At 45.1% G+C, this 20,233-nt stretch overlaps 1 protein-coding gene across 6 annotated transcripts in view; it reads right to left on the reverse strand.

Annotated features, from left to right (window-relative positions):
* The window catches only part of NUMA1 (nuclear mitotic apparatus protein 1), a 503,280-nt gene that overhangs the window by 308,233 nt on the left and 174,814 nt on the right, over positions 1-20,233 (reverse strand). For all 6 annotated transcript variants that reach the window (XM_029602025.1, XM_029602029.1, XM_029602028.1 and 3 more), the window contains exon 7: positions 7,806-7,893. In XM_029602025.1, the coding sequence (XP_029457885.1) occupies positions 7,806-7,893 (88 nt within the window). The remainder of the gene's footprint in view (positions 1-7,805; positions 7,894-20,233) is intronic.

A 20,233-nucleotide genomic window follows, 5' to 3' on the forward strand; every position in this document is an offset into this window, starting at 1 on the left:
GCGCTGAAGTGACCGCAACCAAGAAGATTACCTTCTACGTCAGGTACTTCAGGTCGCAAGAGCGGCTTCAAGCTGAAGCAAACCCCACATAAATCTCCCCACTATGGGCTGCACAGCCCACACCCTGGTGATAAGCACTGATGGCACTCGGGTGTACTCTGAGTTGGTCTTTAAATCAGCCTCAGAAAGGTGTAACAAATAGTCAAGCAACTTCAGAGTGGAGCAAGTGAACGGATCCATGCCATGGCTCTCACACCAGACGGAAAACCTCTTCCATGTCAGGCTGTAAAACTTCCTGGTGGAAGGCTTCCTGGAAGCTATCAGGATCCGTGACATGTCAGAGAGATCAAGGGACTGCAGAACTAGCCTTTCAACATCCAAGCTGTCAGAGACAACGCCCTGAGGTTGGGATGGCGCAGAATGCCCATATCCTGTGTGATCAGGTCGGGGGAGGTCCCCAGACTGATCGGTTCTCTGACAGAGATCCCGCAGAAGAGGACACCAGACCTGCCTCGACCAACCAGGGCAATGAGAATCATGGTCCCCCTGCTCTGCTGGAGCTTCAAGGGAATCTTCACCAGCGGGAGAAGTGGAGGATATGCATACAGAATGGCGGGCAAAGGCATCCAAGGCTGGCTTTCCGTCTCCCTGAACAGGGAGAAGAAATGTCTCAATTTGCTGTTGCAGGGGGAGGCAACGAGGTCCTCGCCCGGGATCCCCCAAAGGCGGAAGATGTGATCCGCCACTGCCGGATTCAGGGACCACTCGTGGGGACGGAATGCTTGACTCAGATGGTGCACCACCACATTCTCCATCCCGGCCAGGTACATGGCTTGTAGGAGCATGCCCTGGGACTGAGCCCATGACCAAATCTGAATAGCCTCCCAACAGAGGGGGGGGAACAACCCCGTGCCTCCTTGCTTGTTGATATACCACATCGCTACGTGATTGTTGGTCTGGATCAGGACTGCCTTGTTGGATAAGTGATTCTGAAACACTCAAAAGCGCAGCGGATCGCCCGCAGTTCAAGGAAGTTGATCTTCCAGAGCAGACCACAGACCCTGCGTGCAAAGGCTGTCCATGTGCGTGCCCCAACCCAGGCAACTTGAGTTGGGGGAGGCTGAAAAGGAACCCCCTGCTCCAGATTGGGTACAGACTCTCCCACCAAGACAGAGTCCTGGAGAGGTGGTGTAATGTGGATGTGCACACTGAGGTCCTGGGTGCCCTGCTGCCACTGAGACCGCAGGTTCCACTGAGCCCTGTGCATGTGCAACTGAGTCAAGGGGGTAAAACATGGACACAGCCACGTGGCCCAGAAGGCGAAGCAAAAGGTGGGCCGAGACCTGCCGGTTTTGATGGACCAGACTCGTCAGAGATGCCAGAGCAAATGCCCAATCGTGGGGCAGATATGCCCTGGCTTGTGAGTGTCCACTGTGCAGAGGTCAACTGAGGTGATGGGGTGAGATGGGACTTCAGGTAGTTGATGACAAACCCGAGAGACTCCAGCACCTGAATGGTCAAGCACAAAAAGCGAAGCATCCCCTCCTAGATAGCACTCTTGACCAGCCAGTCGTCCAAGTAGGGAAACGTGCACCCCCCAGCTGCGAAGGTGTGTACCCACTACTGCCAGACACTTGCTGAAGACCCACGGGGCCAAACAGCAACATCCTATACTGAAGTTGCCTCTTGCCCTTGAGGAATCGCAGATACTTCCTGTGATCTGGGAAGACCTCGATGTGGGAGTATGCGTCCTTTAGATTGAGGGAGCAAAACCATTCCCCTCTTTGCAGGAGGGGAATCAGGGTGCCCAGCGAAACCATCTTGAATTTTTCTTTTTGTAGAAATTTGTTCAAGTTCTCAGATCCAAAATAGGACGGAGTCCCCCTGTTCTCTTTGGGATCAAGAAATAGCATAAGTAGAACTCCCACTCTTGCTGACGCAGCGGAATAGGTTCAACTGCTCTGGCCATTACAAGGGTGGAGAACACAGTCAATAGTATTTCCTGATGTGAGGACTGGCCCCAAGAAGGGCACAGGGGAAAGTCTGTGGGAACACCCAGGAAGGTCAACCAGTACCCTCAACAAATGATGGACAAGACCCACTGGTCCGAGGTAACTTGGGGCCAGTGGTCCACAAAGGACTGCAGCCAGCTGCCGACCAGAGGGCCCGGTGACGAGGGTATGGTCGTAAGGTTTATGCTCTCCTGCAGCCAGTCAAAACCCTATAGCGGGGCTCGGCTGGGGTGCCGCTGTCTAGAGTGGCACCCCATGAGCGTGAAGCATGAGCACGTGAGGCAGGAGGATAGCATTTCCTCTGACAATAGAAGGAACTCCTGGAGTCCTGACGAAGATTTCCTGGCTGAGGACGGTGCGTCCAACGTACTAGCCGAGAGATGCCGAAGAGTCTCATGGTGATCCTTCAATTGAGCCACAGCATCTCTCACCTTATATCCAAACAGATTCTTGCCTATACAGGGCAGATCAGCAAGCTTCTCCCAATCTCTGGCTGGAGATCAGAGGCTCGTAACCATGCCATTTTACGGGCACCAATGCCCACTGCTGCCACCCTAGCTCCTGTCTCAAACACATCAGAGGTGGATTGCACCTCATGTTTACCACAATCCAGGCCCTACTGGATGACTGCCAAAAAGGCATCCTGCTGCTGCTGGGGAAGGCGCTCAGATAACTCCTGAACCTGTTTCCAGAGATTCAGGTATAGCTGGTAGGAAGCAATACAGGTGATCAACATTGCGCCCTGGTACACCTTCCTACTTAAGGCATCCAATGCCCTGTGCTCCAAATCTTGAGGAGCAGATGTGTGGGTGTGGGAACTCTTGGCCTTTTTGAGGGCTAACTCCACCACTACTGACTGATGTGGAAGCTGATGCCTCTCAAATCTCAAGGCCTGCTGTACTAAATAGACCGCATCTGCCTTCCAACTGACCAGAGGAACTGAGATGGAATGCTCCCAAATCCGAAGGAGCAACTTCTTAAAAATATCATGGCCTGGGAAAGCCAACACCTCCTTCAGGGCATCTTATAATCGGGCATCCTCCTCAGACAGGAGCTGAAATGGAATGGCTTCCGTCGTGGCCCGACAAATCTCGCAAAGGTCAGGTCCTCCTGGCGGAGACCAGACAGAGGGAAGATCTCCATAGTCAGAGGAAGACTGAGGTATCATCCCCCCACAGGTCATGCCCCTCACTAATGTCCCCTGGGGATCCTCTTGGGAGGGCCCCTGCCCAGGCCTCTTTGTTTGGGTACCAAGGGCATCAACGGCACCAAGGCGCCCGAGGGACCAGGAACCGTAATGGGCAACAACGGATGTGGTACCAAGGACCCCGACGGTGCCATGGGCCACCGCAACTCATCCTCATCTGAGGAATCCACAATGGAATCGCACCAGATGAGGGCAGCTTCAGTGGCCGTTGGGGCATCCCCCAGCCACAGCAACTGTTACATGGGCAGGATGCCCAGAAAGACATCCAGGTGTTCCAGCAGTGGCGCTAACATCACAGGTGCCTGCTCTGGCACCACAATTACCAGTGGAGCTGATGGTTCAATGCCCTGTAGGCCTCAGATCACTGCGCGTCATCAAAACTCCCTCGGAGCCCCAAGGGAGATTGCTGCCTGGCACCAGATTGATGGGGAATGCCTGGGACTCCCGGGTTCAATGGAGGTCGATGCCTCCTCTCTGCGGGGTCATTTCAAGGGCATTGCAGAAGTCGCCGGTGCCAACCCAAGCCCAGTGCTACGCAATGACAGTGACTGGTGGCGATGCTTCAGTGTCTTACCTCTGTGCTCAGCCCAGTCTTTCCCCAGCACAGAGGACGACAGAGACAAGCCAGACATCCTGGAACACTAAGAATCAGACTGCCTATCCCCAGCCCCTCTCTCCAGTGAGAGCCATGGACAGTGAGGGTTCCGTGTCCATGGGTTCCCCTTGGCCTTTAGGTGTCGACGCCTCCGATGCCAGAGTCAACAGATCAGATTTTTTGGATCCAAAAAACTTCTCCATCTTGTCCAGATGGGCGCGACGGCCTTTGGAGGTCATTTTTTCGCAAGAACGCCTCCTTTGGACGTCGTGTGATGCCCCCAGGCAGAGGATGCAAACCTCATGCAGATCCGTGAGAGACATGGTCCGCGGACACTGGAGGCATCAGCAAAAGCCGGACGCCATATAAAAGAGCCTACAAGCGGTCAACGACCAGCAGCCACCGATAGAGTGACACATTGGGAATCAACTGCAAAGAAAGGGAAAAACTTAGCCACGCTGCCTTATCAAGGCACCGACTGGGAAGAAGAGGCACCCGGAGCAAAAAAAGTCAATAACAGAGAAAAATCTTTGAAAGAGCACAGCTCCACAACTGCGAGATGAACGCTTCATGGAAAAAAAAATAGACTGAAGGAGGGACCCTGCATGAATGGCGGCATGCTGGCATGTGCCGGGCTCCATCCCATGATGTCACCCATGTGTGAGAACTACCATCCTGCTTGTCCTAGGAGAAGCAGCCATGCCTTCTCCTTGCTTGCTATTAGAATCCTCTTTTATACATACTTCATACACAGAGTAACAGACAGACAACAACAGCAGCCCTGTGCGTTCCCCTGATCATCCCTACTGGCTCAGTCCCAAGTCACCTGCCCCCTCTGCACTGCTGCAGGTACCCTATTCAATATTTTTCAAGAGGAGGAGGGTGAGGGGACTGACAGCCGACCCTACCTCCCCCCACTAAGCCTGGAAGCAGAGACATTTTAAAAGTCATCTATTAAAAACACACCGTGATCAGGTGGGAGGAAGACAACAGCAACAATCACGCAACTGACCTGAATAAACCTCATTCAGGATTCTCTAAAACAAAATCAATCCAGCTAACATGGAGACAGACATTTAACAATGTCATTGATGCTTCTCACTGCAATGACTCATGCATGGAAACCCTTTTCATTTGCATTCCTACTGCATCCTCTAATGTAAATATACCGCTGATGTGCACTGCTACAGATCATGAAATTTGTTTTGTGTAAGCTTTCATTTTACAAGGAAAGCCAACATGAGATAAACCAAACTACAATTAAAATGTAAATTGTAGCTCTTTCAAAAGGCTTATACCATAGTGAGATATATATGCTCGCAGCACTAACAAAAAAAATAAATACATCTTTCAGGTGGAATGTATGTTAACTGTTACATAAGGGCCAGCCCTAGAGCAGATCTGAGTCCCATCTTCCTGGCTAGCTGGGGAAAGGAGGAGAGCAGGATCAGTAGGGCCTGAGCACACTGTGGAGATGGCGCTCATCCCAGGAAAGGAGGGAGAGAATGCAGCCTTGACTGGTCAAATAAGCAGTTCAGAGGGTGCATCTCTGAGAATTGTTGCCAACGTGGGTTGTGCTTAGCTACATTGTTCAAAGAAATGATGCAATCGAAGTAAAAAATATTTTCCGTGTTTTGTTTTTTTTTTACCTCCAGAATTCATAACACAAGTCTTTCTGCCCTCTTTCTTCTCGCAGCAGTGTCTGCTGCTCTTCCCTTCAATACCTGGGCTGCCCGGGCATGCCATCCAGGGAAGGGAGAGCAGCAGACACTACCAAGAGAAGAAAGAGGGCAGAAAGACTTGTTATATGAATTCTGGAGGTAAAAAAAAAAAAACCGCAGAAAATATTTTTACTTCGATTGCGTCATTACTTTGAACAATGTAGCTGAGCACAACCCACATTGGCAACAATTCTCAAAGCGGACCTTTGATGACAAAACAGCATAAAGGTGCATAAGCTGATTCATTCAGCAGCGGACATCCTTCAAACATAAGGGTACCACTGTAGTGTCAACTGCAGCAAGAATCAGCCTAAGCTGTCAGAGCATTACGCTGTGGAGTACCTGAACATGTGCAAAAATATCTAACATGACAGAGTAATACAGTAGACGATAGCAGAAAAGATCACCCGACCCACCCAGTCTGTCCAATTTTATTCCTCTCTGCTTCTCTTCCACTTTGGGTAGATTAGCAGATAAAATTTGATGTTCCACATTTTTCAGGCACTTCAACACAGACTGCATTCAGGTACTGCGGGTATAGCCCTATCCCCAGAGGGCTCACGATCTAAGTTTGCACCTGAGGCAATGGTGGGTGAAGTGACTTGCCCAAGGTCACAAGGACTGACAGTGGGGTTTGAACCCTGGCTTCCCTGCTTCTCAGCCCATTGCCCTACCCACTAGGCTTCTCCTCCTTTCAATTCTCACGCTTAATTCTAAAGCCAGTGCCCCACCAGGTCTTTTATTCAATTTCTTAACCTGTTCTACCACTGCTTTCTACATCTGTCCCAAGCAGTACACCATCTCTGCGGGCAGCTCACTGCAGACGCAGACATAATTCCACACCCGGGCCTCCTCCCATGATTTACCACCATGGATTTGTGAGAGTCCCAAGGCCACCTACACTAGCATGGCTGTCACCTGCAACATTTGGCCACCTCATGCTCTTGGATATTAGGGCTATAATTATGGCAGCTCTGTATAGGTTACTCCAGCCTTCTTGGAAACCTGATGCAGCCAAAGAGTACTATGGTAGAGGTGCAATCAGCAATTTAATGAGGAGCATCCAAGGAAGAAACCAAACACCCCCCCCCCCCAACATTTAGAACCATAAAAGGGGCAGATGTTGCACATTTTTTCCAGCACAGTGCAACTTTTATGGACAATAGGCCATTGTGCGACAGCGTTGAGGAATCTTTACACAGCAACAGCCCGCCAGCTCCGTTTATATTTATGTTCAACCTCCAGAAGAATTCATCAAGGGCGCCGGTTGCGCTGATGATTTCCAGCTATATTGTCAACATGGTCCTCTACGTGAAGAAGCCCTTCAGGAACTCGCCAATTGTCTAAGAGCTATCGTTTCTTGGTTATGTACTAAAACTGAAAGCGAACCTTGCAGAAACGGAAGTGTTTTGGACTAAAAAGACCTCTATTCTTTTTATTCCTCCATTTTTGAAGAAATGAAAATTCCTTTTCAGCAAGTAGTTCATATTTTGGGGATGTTTTTTTGATTCTGGGTTAAATTTCAGATGTGGTTCAGACTTGTTTCTTCTAGTTGCGTCCGATTAGACATTTACATCCCTACCTTTCACCCATGCAAGTGTAAGGCAGGCTGGGATGCAGAGATTGCAGTCTATTCGGAATACTGCCATGCATAATTTGTTTGGTTTGCGACTGTTTGATCACATTTCTCCAGGCCTGAAGTCCCACCCTTGGCTTTTTTTGTTTGTACTGTGTTCATTTAAAAAAAAAAAGTTTAAGATATCAAATAGTAATAGGCCACAATATTTAAAGAAAAAAATCATCCTACAGCTTCTCCTGGCTGTTCCTCCTCTATAGGAGGTGTGCTTTATGGCGACCAGGCGAAAGGTTTTTCCTTCTATTGGATAGAGGCTTTGGAATTCTTTCTATGGAATTACAAGCATTAAAGGACTAGCTGACTTTCCATAAACTGTGTAATGCCTCGTTATTCGTGACTGCTTTTGATTAAAGAGTCAAATGTGGATTGGCCAGTGATGTTTTATTCTATTAGCAAGTTTTCTAGTTCTTGGTTTGTTCTGTTGTGTTTGTGACTCTTCTATTAGGTTAGAAACTATTTATTGCATGTTCTGTATACACCTAGAGCTTCTATTACGCAGGCAGTTTATAAATTAAATAATAAATGGGGAAAAAAGAGCCTCACTAATAACAGAAATCAAGAATAAAGGGACAAAAAATATATATATATTGTAAAGGCTGGTTAGTACTGCTGTGAATCTCTGGGTCACACTTACTTTTCTTCTGCAGAAAGTCTGCCAGGCTGTCATTCAAACATAGCTCTTCGTTGTCCAGAACAAACTGCAGGATGGAGGCAAGCTCAGCCTAAAAAGTGAAAGCAAACCACATGCCCATCAGTACTGGCCAGATAAGAGGCCACCCCCTGAAAACATCTTAAGCCAAAGGGTTTGAAGCTCTTGGAAACAGACTGGCACCTACCTGTTCCAACTGTATTTAATAAGACTATGAAAGAGAAGAAAGCAGAGTTGCTTACCTGTAAACAGGTGTTCTCTGAGGTCAGCAGGATGTCAGTCCTCACAACTGGGAGGCATCATCTGATAGGGCTTGACTGTGCCTCCCAAAGCCAACATGCTACACGTCCATGCTCTAGTAACTTAGCATATATAACAGACGTGGACTCCAAGGGGAGGCAGGCAGGTTTCATGAGAACAGACATCCTACTGTCCTCCGAGAAAACCTGTTACATATAAGCAACACTGCTTTCTCTGAGGACAAGCCGAATGGTAGTCCTCCCAAATGCGGAATCCTTACAGACTGCGCCGAACAAAAAAAAAAAAGAGGAAAATAGAAGTGCCAACAGGCACAAGAAATATTTGTGTTGGCAACAAGCCTCTTCTCCATTTTATCTCATCTATGAGCAGCAGCCTGGAACAAAAATAATGGGCCCTACACCTCAAATTCCTCAGGACAGACTGGTCAAACCTACTGTAGCAGCGGCCATCTCTGTCCAAACAGTAGCGAGATGTGAATGAGTGACGAGAAATCCACATTGCAGTCTTACAGATCTCCTCCATGGGGACCAAGCGTAGGTAAGTCACCCATGCTGCCATGGCTCGCACAGAGAGAGCCTTAACATGGCCCACCAGATTCAGACCCACCTAGGCTTAACAGAGAGAGCTGCAATTTGCCAACCAACTGGCTAAAGTCTGTTTGGCAATGGCTATCTATAGTTTATTGGTGTCAAACAAAAAGCTAGGGAGATTTTCTATGAGCTTCAGTTTGGTCCAGATGGAAGGCCCAGGCTCTTTTGCAGTGCAAACCGTGCAGTTGGTTCATTTGGTGGACATGTGGCTTAGGAAAAAATGCTGGAAGGATGATTGACTGTTATAAAAGGGCAAGTTAAGGCCCATGCTGCCAGGGTCATGCTGATGTCTTGTTAATCTAATTCCACCATCTCAAAGGGAAGATCGAGAAGGCTTTGATGTGGAGTTCAGTCAGTTCATTCACTGGTCATTACTATCTAGACACAGCCTCCTGCTAGGATGCTAGGTTTGAACTATCAACCCTCCAAGGCCTGTTTGTGGAGTAAAGTCCAATTCTTTCCTTCTGATAATTTTTATGGTTTAGAATCCCTTTCCTTTTCATGTTTAGAAAATAAAAAATATAATGGAGTTTCCTTCACATATACCCATTCTTTGCCAATTTTTCATTGTTGGGTTCCCTCTTATTTATTTGAAGACCATGGTAGGGACTCCCATCTGCATAGTTGTGTTACTGCTTCTTTTTATCTGAGAAAACCAATTTACTCTGATGATAGAGCAAGGATCCACACAACTCTGTTTCATCCACTTGGAATTTATGTATATCTTTTCTTTAAAACAAAAGGCTTGGCTAAAACAACTTGTATGGCTGCTAGCACACAGAAAACTGGTACATGACAAACTGTTTTTTAAAGGCTATGGAACAGTTCATACTAACATGAGAGAAGTCATGTGATCAATGTGTGGCTTGTTGCCTCATGCCTCTGACACAAACAGGTATTTTCTAGATCTGCTCAGACTGTTATTAGCCTACTTTCCAAAGGAAAAGAAGATCACTGTTTGTGTGTCCCCTTAATAGCTTTTGTGTTTGGTATCTTATCCATACACAATTTTTAGGATGTCATACGATTTAAGATTTCTTACACACATTTTTTCAGACCACACACATTTGTGGATGCAAGTACGTCCACGTCCCGAAAGTAAGTTGTATTAGTTCTGGGAGGGACCCTTAGGTATCACCACAGGAGAGCGGGGCTAGTCTTCTTAAGGTAAGATTTCTTTCTTCTTGGTTTTAAAAATGTTAGGATTGTTAACACTCTTGCAGAGTGTGGAAGAGTCCCTATCTGCTTTAGGAGACTGAGAAATACTGAAGAGCTGCACTTCCTGCACGGGTATATGCAGGCTGATGTCAGCTTTGAAATCTGACTCCATCTCCCATCTGCTATCAGGAGTACACTATACCCATTGGTCCCGAGTCCATCTGGCTACATGCTAGGAAACATTTATTTCTATAGACTTAGTTTCTGGGTATTTGCCAGGTTCTTATGGCCTGGATTGGCCTCTGTTGGAAACAGGATGCTGGGCTTGATGGACCCTTGGTCTGACCCAGTATGGCATGTTCTTAGGTTCTTAGGATGGAATTCCACCACCACCTTCGGCAAGAACTTAGGGTGGTTCTGCTCACCCACCCTATCATAATAAAATTTGGTTTAAGGTGGAGAAGTTACTAGAGCCTGGAGCTCATTGACCCTGTGCACTGAAGTGATTCGCCACCAAAAATAAAACCTTCCAGAGGTCAGGTATTTCAAAGAGGAGCCATTGCTGTAGCCTCTGCTTTAGAAGATACCAGCGCTCCGATAAAGTGTGCAAAATATCAATGGAGTCTGAAGCTTCTTCATTAATATGTTGAAGAATCATCCCTTGCTGCACCTGGACCATTATGATTTTGAAGCTGTAACTTGCTTACGAAATCTGCCAAATAAAACACTTAATCTACCTGAAAAATGAGTCCCCCTTTATATGTGAGAATTTGACGAACATCCAGCAAGCAGAAACACCTATCCTTATCCTAACATTCCCCTTTGGGGATGCTGGGAGTGTAAAGTAAAGTTGCTTACCTGTAACAGGTGTTCTCCAAGGACAGCGAGATGTCAGTCTTCACACATGGGGTGACATTGGATGGAGCCCAGCCCGGAACTTTGATCTCAAAGATTCTAGAACTCTCAAACATGCCCTACTGAGCACGTGCAGCTATAATTATTATCCATCCCTCTAGGCAGAGTCTCTCAGTCCATGATATAGTTAATACATGGAGAACCAACTCCCAGGGGGAGGTGGGCGGGTTTCGTGAGGACCGATATAGCAGAGTTGCTACTTAAGCTCCAAAGCCAGGAGTCAGAGACCAGCCAAAGCAATGTCCAGAAGTCGGAAAGACCCCCACCCTTGGAAGAAAGGGGGAGGGGGCAGTCGGAGAAAAACAAACACTCTGGCACACAGATGTGGCAATTCTCCCCCTGAAGAAATGAGGAGGGGGAGAAAGACCTGCAACACGGCAAAGACCTTCCACCCACCACCTAATTATGCATGAGCTTCTGCATGTTTATCAGCTGGAAAGTATAAGACAGGGGGGCAAATAAGGAGAGGAGAAAGCGAAGGATCCCCCTGAGGAGCAAGACCTGGAAGAAGCGAACCCTGACAGCAACCTTGAAACCAGAGAAGGCACCCCTGTGAGAAAAGAAAGGGGAGCCTGAAGCAGACCAGCACCCCTTCTATCGAGGAGGGAGAAGACTAGCTGTGGCCAAGAGACCGGGGGCAGGAGAGCAGAGAGAGGAGACACCCTGCTCAGGTGCGGGGAGTGACACGGAGTCAGAGATGGTGAGGGGTGAGAGCAAGCCCCAGATAGCCCAGACAGCTAGTTTCCTTCCCAGATCGCAGCCGGTAGCTCTGCCTGAACTCGTCCCAGAGTCAAGTCTCCTCACCTGCCCACCCTCTCCAGCCAGAGCCTGCTTCAGAGAAACCTCCACTGGCTCCCCATCTCATTCAGAATACTCTACAAGAGTCTCACCATCATTCACAAAACCCTTTACAACCAGGACCTTAACTGGACGAATGACTCTCTGTTTTTCCACTCCTCTAACAGACCAACCCGATCTGCCTACAAAGGCACCATACACACACCTGCTCCTAAACTCACACACCTCGGCTCCACAAAAGATCGGGCGCTATCCATTGCAGGACCCACGATTTGGAACTCAATGCCTCCTGCTTTATGTTTGGAACCTAGCCCACATATGTTCAAAAAACGACTGAAGACCTGGCTCTTCCAACAGGCATTTAACTAACTTCCTTACTCCCCCCCCCCTCTTATCTCAATTAGCTTTTCTCCATATATATTGATGCCCGCATTACCATGTTACGTGCCTCTGCAATACACTACTTAAGACGTTGATGTATGACCTGTATATAGTTCTCTAATGTCACACTCTTCCGTTTAATGTCACTATATTAGTTTGATGCTAACTTTCTAATGCTTTTACTCCTTTCTATTATGCATTTCACATTCGCATCTCCCAGTTTGCTTCTCCCTGTTTTTTGTAACTGATTTCTTCCTGTTGTTCCCCCCTTGTTCGATGTAAACCGGCATGATGTCCCTGATAATGTCGGTAAAGAAAAGCCTTAAATAAATAAATGACATGTAATATGCTACTACGTGAGACTCGATATAAAATCATATATAGAATGTACATATCTCAACATCAAGCATACAGAGCAGGTTTTTCTAATTCAGATATATGTATCAAATGTGGAGTAGATTCAGCACATTTGGGTCACTCTTTATGGAGTTGTCCAATAATTCAAATTTTTTGGAAGAAAGTTTATCATTTTGCAAATATGGTTGTGGGATTTAAAATTCCTTTTTCATCTTTAGTGGCTCTTTTTGGAATTTTTCCCAAATCTTTCAAAGGAAATAAGAGCTCGATTCTCTGGATTATAAAGGTTTTTTTGTTGGCTTGTAAAGCTATATTGACAAATTGGATAACATCAGAAGATCCTTCTATAATATATTGGCATTCTTCTATAATAAATCTATTAACCATGGAAACTCTGACCAATACCACTCTGCCAATCAGAACTAGAAGAGCAATAAATGCAATTTGGCTACCCTTTATACTAACATTACCACATGACTCAAAAAGTCTCTCTTAATCGCATAGACATTTAACAGATGATCTTTAATGTACTTGAATAAGGACTTGATAAGATCTTTAATGTATTTTTATTTAAGAACTCCATTGGTGCAGGGAGGGAGGAATGGAATGGAGGGATGGTTGTTAAATGGACTAGGAAGAGAAAAATGAACATAAGAGTTTTACAAAAAATATGCTGTATGTATTCATATATATACTTTATAATGTTCATTATTTTATGCTTTTTAAAAAATAAAAACAGATTTACCATAAACAAACAGGTGAGATCACCTGAAGCTGTACCAGGGGTCAGTATGTTAGCCATAAGTATTAATATTAAAGCAGGCTAAGGTTTATGGCATGTTTGTTACCACCCACGATACAGAACTTTAGGGAAAACTGGTGCTTAGTGACCAGGATGTTAGAGACAGGAATAATTGTTATTTTCTAAATGCTATATCCTGCCAAATCTGATAAATAAAAGTCTGTTTCTGAGAATACAGTTTGTCTTTTCCTGACTTAGGATCGTGAAGTAAGGTGGGAGGGCAATTGGAAGTGTCCTGCAGCAGACAGGTCCCTGCACCCCTAAACTTGCTTACACTGAGTACTGGCTCATGCAGAGCTGATAGGAAGCCATGCGAGCAATTAGCATGGCTCCCTGAAACAGCTTTCTCCCAAGAGCGTCCATCGCTCTGTGATACTTTCCCGGGGGCATCGAGGAATGGGTGCGAGAACGCTTGGCTTTCTTCAGAGCAAATTTGACCACCACTGACTGGTGGGGCAGCTGTTGTTTATCAAATCCGGCAGCCTTCTAGAAAAGGTAAATCCCATCAGCCTTCTTGTTCATAGGAGGCACTGTGAGGGGTGTTCCCAAATCCTCAGCAGCAACTCCTTAAGCTTATCAAGTAGGACCACCACAATCTCCTTAGGAGGCTCCACAAACTGGAGAGTTAAGGGACACGTGTATAGGGCATGCCCAGTGTGGCAAGTCAAAGTTCTAGAAACTTTGACACAAGTTTTCCATGTCGGACTCCATCTGATTCTGCTTGTCCTCAGAGAACCTGTTTTCGAAGAACACCTGTTACAGGTAAGCAACTCTGCTTTCTCAGAGGACAAACAGGACGGCAGTCCTCACACAGGGTGATTCCCAAACTATAGGGTGCACGAGCAGGACAAAGCAGGGAACCACACAGTGCTTAAAGCACCACCTTTCTCTCTTACAGCTGTGAGGCAGTGCAGAAGGCAAAAGATTTGGCAACTATAAAAAAAACCAAACACACACAAAACCTCGATCCATAGCAGAGCCACCTAAGGCAGGTGTGTGATGCAAAATCCAACAAGAAGCGTACTTTGTCCCACAGAAATATGAATCAGGTTTTCGAATCAGCAAACCCTGATAAGCAAAGGAGGGCTAGATCCTCCTGTATACAGGAAAGGCCTAGAGAATCAACTGAGAGAAGAACTCTTGGATGAAGACCTAACAGTTTCCTTCAGTGTCACAAGACAACAGATAAAAACAATCGGGGAAGAGTGCCCACCAGAAAAACTGCAGTCCACTAGCATCTGAAGGACAGAAGGCATTTGCAGAAGCGTGCGCCCGATGATTGGCTGTTAGGTACAATGGGCAGAAAACCCAAGCAACACTTGGAAGAAGCGGCAACAGCAGAAGGGTCTGTGGCAGACCCTACCTGCCAAAGTATCAGAGAGATCTGAGCACCCAGGTCAGATGTCAAGACTGTCAGGGGATGAAAGGCAATCCCTGAAACGGGAATGCTAGCCAAACCTCCAAGCAGAGGATTAAGCTAGGCCTGAAGCTCAAAGACAGGCCTATCCATCCTGTCCATATGATAGCTCAGGTGAGCAGGAAAGCACTTTGGTCAACCCAGTAAAGTATTAAAAGCTAAAAGGCAGTACTGACCAGAATTTGGTGAAGAAAAAAAAAAAACAAAATGGAAAAGGCAGTATACCATTCCCTAGCCTCTACCCCCCCCCCCCCCCCCCCCCCCCCAAACATTTCGATTAGAAGTTGGAAAGAGCAAAGAACACAAGGAGGCAGACTCTGGTGTTGCAGGGATAAGAAAACTCCACTAGGCTGTATGTCTCAACCCCAACCAAACAACTCACTGCTTAGTCGATCCCAAAAACCTTTTCTACTCTCCAGGTGAGAATGGGAATACAGTCACCGACCATTCAGATTCATAAGCCACCAAATCGGACACTGGCAACCACCCCGTCAGACAGGGTATGCCTATCATTGCAATATAATTTGTTTCCTGGTATCACAGTGTTCCATTGGTTATCCTCCTTCCACCAGGTCTCTGAGATGACAATTATATCTACCTCCTCATTCAGGGCTATACATTCCCATCTTCATTTTAAGACTTCGATCATCTGCATACAAACATTTCAAAGTATGTTTTTTTGTTTCTATTAACATCCTTTTATCAGTTGACAGGATTCATTTGGAATTTTTCAGTTCTGTCTGCTCTTTACTTAAAGGCACCTGGGCTACTGCAAGTTTGCTTTCTAGAGTTTTCTGTAGATAGCAGGATTCATGTGAATGCTGTCATCTGGCAGTACTGAACAGACCTCTCTCTTAGCTCAGAGTTTTTGTTCCGAGCATGTACAGGATTTCCCACTTGGGCACTGTCTTGTAAGCCCCCATAGTTGATTTTGGAGCTAATTTTAGCTAGGCAATTGACGCTCCAGGGAGGAGGATGGGTATTTAGTATGGCTAATTCATCATGTTATCTACAGAAAACACTGTTACGATAACCAAACTTGCTTTTTCTGTTGATAAGCAGGGCTGAATTAGCCATTACGTGTGGGGAGTCTGAAGCTGAGGGTGCAGCACTGCATTTCCTGAGAAAAGCAACCCAGACCCCACCATGAAGAGTAGACTACTGGGCAAAAAGGCTACACAAAACTGCTTCTCCAAATTTACTATCACTTCTAAAGAGATTGTCCAGAAGGTAACAGGATGCAAAGGTGTGTACTGACAACCAAGTTGCAGCTTTGCAGATATTTTTGAGAAGCCCAGCTCACAAATGAGCCATTGCCTATCACATGACTTTTTAGTTTTCTTAGAAGCCTCTCATGAGGGACTTTGTCAAATGCCTTCCAAAAATCCAAATACACTACATCTACCGGTTCACCTTTACCCATATGTTTATTAACCCTTCAAAAAGATGAAGCAGATTTGTTAGGCAAGACTTCCCTTGGGTAAATCCCTGCAGACTGTGTTCCATTAAATCATCTTTCTATATGCTCTGTAATTTTGATCTTTAGAATAGTTTCCACTATTTTTCCCCAGCACTGAAGTCAAGCTCACTGGTCTAGAGTTTCCTGCATCGCCCCTGGAGCCCTTTTAAATATTGGGGTTACACTGGCCACCCTCCAGTCTTCAGGTACAATGGATGGTTTTAATGATAGGTTACAAATTTTAACTAATAGATCAGAAATTTCATTTTTTAGTTCCTTTAGTATCCTAGGATGCATACCATCCGGACAGGTGATTTGCTATGCTTTAGTTTTCAATCTGGCCTACATCTTCCAGGTTCACAGTGATTTGGTTCAATTCCATCTGACTCATCAACCTTGAAGACCATCTCCAGGTCCAGAGTTTCCCCAACATCCTCATTAGTAAACACAGAAGCAATGAAGTCATTTGGTCTTTCTGCAATGGCCTTATCTTCCCTAAGAGCCCCATTAAACCCTTGGTTATTTAATGGTCCAACCGACTCCCTCACAAGTTTCTTGCTTTACATATATTTTTGAAAGTTTTTATTATGACTTTTGGCCTCTATAGCCAACTTCATTTCAAATTCTCTCTTTGCCTGCCTTATCAATCTTTTACACTTAACTTGACAATGCTTATGCTTTTTCCTATTTTCTTCAGATGAATCCTTCTTCCAATTTTTGAAGGATTTTTTTTTTTTGGCTAAAATAGCCCATTTCACCTCACCTTTTAATCATGCCAGTAATCATTTTGCCTTCCTCCCAACCTTAATGCATGGAATACATGTGGACTGTGCTTCTAAGATTGTATTTTTAAACAATGCCCACATGTGTTGTACACTTAACATTTGCAGCTGCACCTTTCAGTCTTTTTTCTATTTTCCTCATTTTATCATTGTTTCCCTTTTGAAAATTTAGTAATAGAGCTGTAGATTTACATATCATCCCCCTTCCAGTCATTAGTTCAAATTTGATCATATTATGATCACTATTGCCAAGTGGCCCCACCACAGTTACCTCTCTTACCAAATCCTGCGTTCCACTAAGAATTAGATCTAAAATAGCTCCCTCTCTCGTTGGTTCCTGAACCAATTGCTCCATGGCACAGTTGTTTATTCTATACAGGAACTTTGTCTCTAGTACGTCCTGATGTTACATTTACACAGTTAATATTGGGGCAATTGAAATCTCCCATTATTACTGCACTGCCAACTTGTTTGCCTTTCCTAATTTCTCTTAGCATTTCATTTGTCTGATCATTTTGGCCAGGTGGACGGTAGTATACTCCTATCACTATACTCTTACCCAACACACATGGGATTTTTACCCATATAGATTCTTCTGAGCATTTAGTCTGTTGGATCATCTTTATCCTGTTGGACTCTATATCCTCCCGGACATAAAGTGCCATACCCCCACCAATTTGATCCTCCCTATCAGTGCAATATAATTTGTACCCTGATATAGCACTGTCCCATTGGTTATCCTCCTTCCACCAGGTCTCAGATTCCAATTGTGTCTATCTCATCATTCACTGCTATATACTCTTAACTCTCCCATCTTACTTCTCAGACTTCTGGCATTGGCATACAGACATTTTAAAGTACGTTTTTTGTTTGTATTAAAAACCTGCTTTACAGTTGATAGGGATAATTTGGAATTCTTTAGCTCAGGTGGTTATTTATAGGCACATGGAATACATTTGCTTTTGTTGGAACCTCTCTGTTGGGATGCCCTAACTCTCCCATTTCATTAGTATCCTTCAAAGATACATTCCTCTGAACCATGCACTGTCTGCTTTCCCCCATGATATTCACCAGTAGCGATTGCTCCTTGCTGAAGGCACCACCTGCTGAAGACAGAATATTGGCTTTTGCCTATACTGAACTATCTTATACACTAGTGATGTCACTGAAAAAGATGTATCCTCTTGTCTCTGTCTGCTTGTAAGCGGTGTAAGCCCATAAGTCTGGACTAGTCTAGTAGGTTCAAGAAACAAAATTTAAGCATGCTTGAGGCAGATGCAGATTTCAGTGGCAAGAGCAGAGGAAGGGCAAAAGAAATGGGACCAATATTGGTCTGAAAACATTCATCTACCCAGAAAGGAATAGGGTAAAAGAGGAAGGAATGACTGACTTGCACAGAGCAGTAATATTATTAAATCAAACTGCCAAGAAGTGGTAAAGTCAGCCAGAACAGCAGCAGCAGCAGTGTTTTGGTGCATTCTCAGATATAACTGGGGAGAGTTGGCAGATTGCCTAACATGGGCAGCAGGCTGACTTGGCTAAACTTCACAGCTATGAATAAAAAGGATAAGGGGTGAACTCCTCTAGGTCATCAAGCTTGTAAAGCTGACAGCTGGGAAATATTCTTAGCTACAACACTGCAGGCAGGGTCAGCTAAGTGGGTCAAAAACAGATGTCAGCAACATAAAATGGTCTATCTGCTAGGACTATGAGCTGGCCCCAAACGGAGTACAAATCAATTTAGAAAGGACAGATTGGCTCTTAAGAGACTCACTCTAAAGCAATACTGCAGAAGAGACCCATAGTACTTCATTTAACTCTTACAAATATAAGTTAAGAATAACTAAAAGAATTACGCAATATTGTTTCTATAGTCTTTTTGTAAATACCATCTATTGGAAAACTGTGGATTTCAAGCAACTCTGTTGCAAATTTTCGGCAGGAATAGCTGCCAGACAGTCTTTCAGTTTGGCACACATACAGCCTGGACTACACAAGCAGCCACGATATGATGCAACTGGTATAAGGAGGTGCCACCAGCATCCTCCTCCCTGTGCACCCAGGAGCTGGCATGTCAAAATGACTGAAGCCTGAAGCACATTTCATGTGTTAGCTTTGGGGAAATCTCCACTGTCAGCATCATTAACTAGAAAGGCTCTATCTAGGCACAGAAAATATTAAAAAGGAAGAAATGGAGTGAAATACCACACTCAATCAATTAATCAAAAAGGCAGAGTGTGCATACAATAAAGGTTCTAACAAAACTAGTTGACACTTGATGCAAGATGAGCATTTGAAATCTCTGCTATTATCCCTCCCGACGCAGCCTTTAGGCAAAACACGGGGGACAGTGTCCGTGACGGGGGACAGTTGTAAAGACCGTCAATTGAGAATATTTATACAAGAGGAGTTGTTCTTTGAATAAAGTATTGCAAACTACTAGAGATTTGTTAGGACCTTTATTGTATCCACACTCTGTTGCCCTTTTGATAGAAAATATTAAACCATTAACCATCTGCTGCAAGGGCAGGCAGAAGGGAATCAGACCCACGACTGACTTCAGTGCTTCCAGGTTTGCTCTTTCCTGGCTGGCCTTGTGGCTCCTGAGGCTGTTCCCATGGTGAAGCAGACTGGACTATTAGCAAATCCAAGGAGCCTGCAGATACATCCAGATAGTTACATAAATGACAGCAGATGAAGACCAAAATGGTCCATCCAGTCTGCCGTTTGTATGGGATACCCTAAAGGTAATGAGGAGCCATCTGAGCAGGTGAGGGTCAGAGCTCTTCCTCCCAACTTTACTTATTCATTCCTTCTTGCAGTGCACTGCTCCTGCCCTACCACCATCAGGGGTCAACTTGATCCCACTTAGTTAAATATAGCAGCTATCACTGAACCTCATGAAACTAATTCTCAAAAGAATTTACACAGGTAAAAACAGCATATATTTAGGGACCTTCGTTTTCAGTTTTTTTGTTTTTCCCAGGAATTTATCAGGGTTTATTATGACAAGAACAAAAACAGAAAAATCAGTGGGAACAAATGACATTTTTCTGGGTAAATAGAGTTTATTTTAATGGACAGAAGCCAGGACAGTAAACTAATATTTATGAGGGAAAATCAGTTTAAACTGAAAATGAAGAACCCTACATATAGTATATTGTAGCAGTTTTCAAAAGCCCATTTGTGTGTGTAAATCCTTTTGAAAATTTCCTTCTTTATTAGCAGTAAGCTATGCCAAGATCGATATGCTTGTCACTGCACCTCTCCTTAACCTAAAGTTTAAATGGATCTCTTTTTAAACCACATTTACATCCCTACTCTTGAATAATTGGGATAGACCATGAAACTTTCTCCCTCAGAACTAAGACCAAGCAGGGACCCAGTGCAGTGTAGAAAGAGCTACCATGGACAAGCTGAAATCCAACACACCAGAGAGCCTGCAAGAAGCAAAGTCACCCTGAGCAATTATAGCTGTTCCCTAAATTCCACA

Source organism: Rhinatrema bivittatum, chromosome 5, assembly GCF_901001135.1.
Source record: "Rhinatrema bivittatum chromosome 5, aRhiBiv1.1, whole genome shotgun sequence".
In the NCBI taxonomy this organism is placed as follows: Eukaryota; Metazoa; Chordata; class Amphibia; order Gymnophiona; family Rhinatrematidae; genus Rhinatrema; species Rhinatrema bivittatum.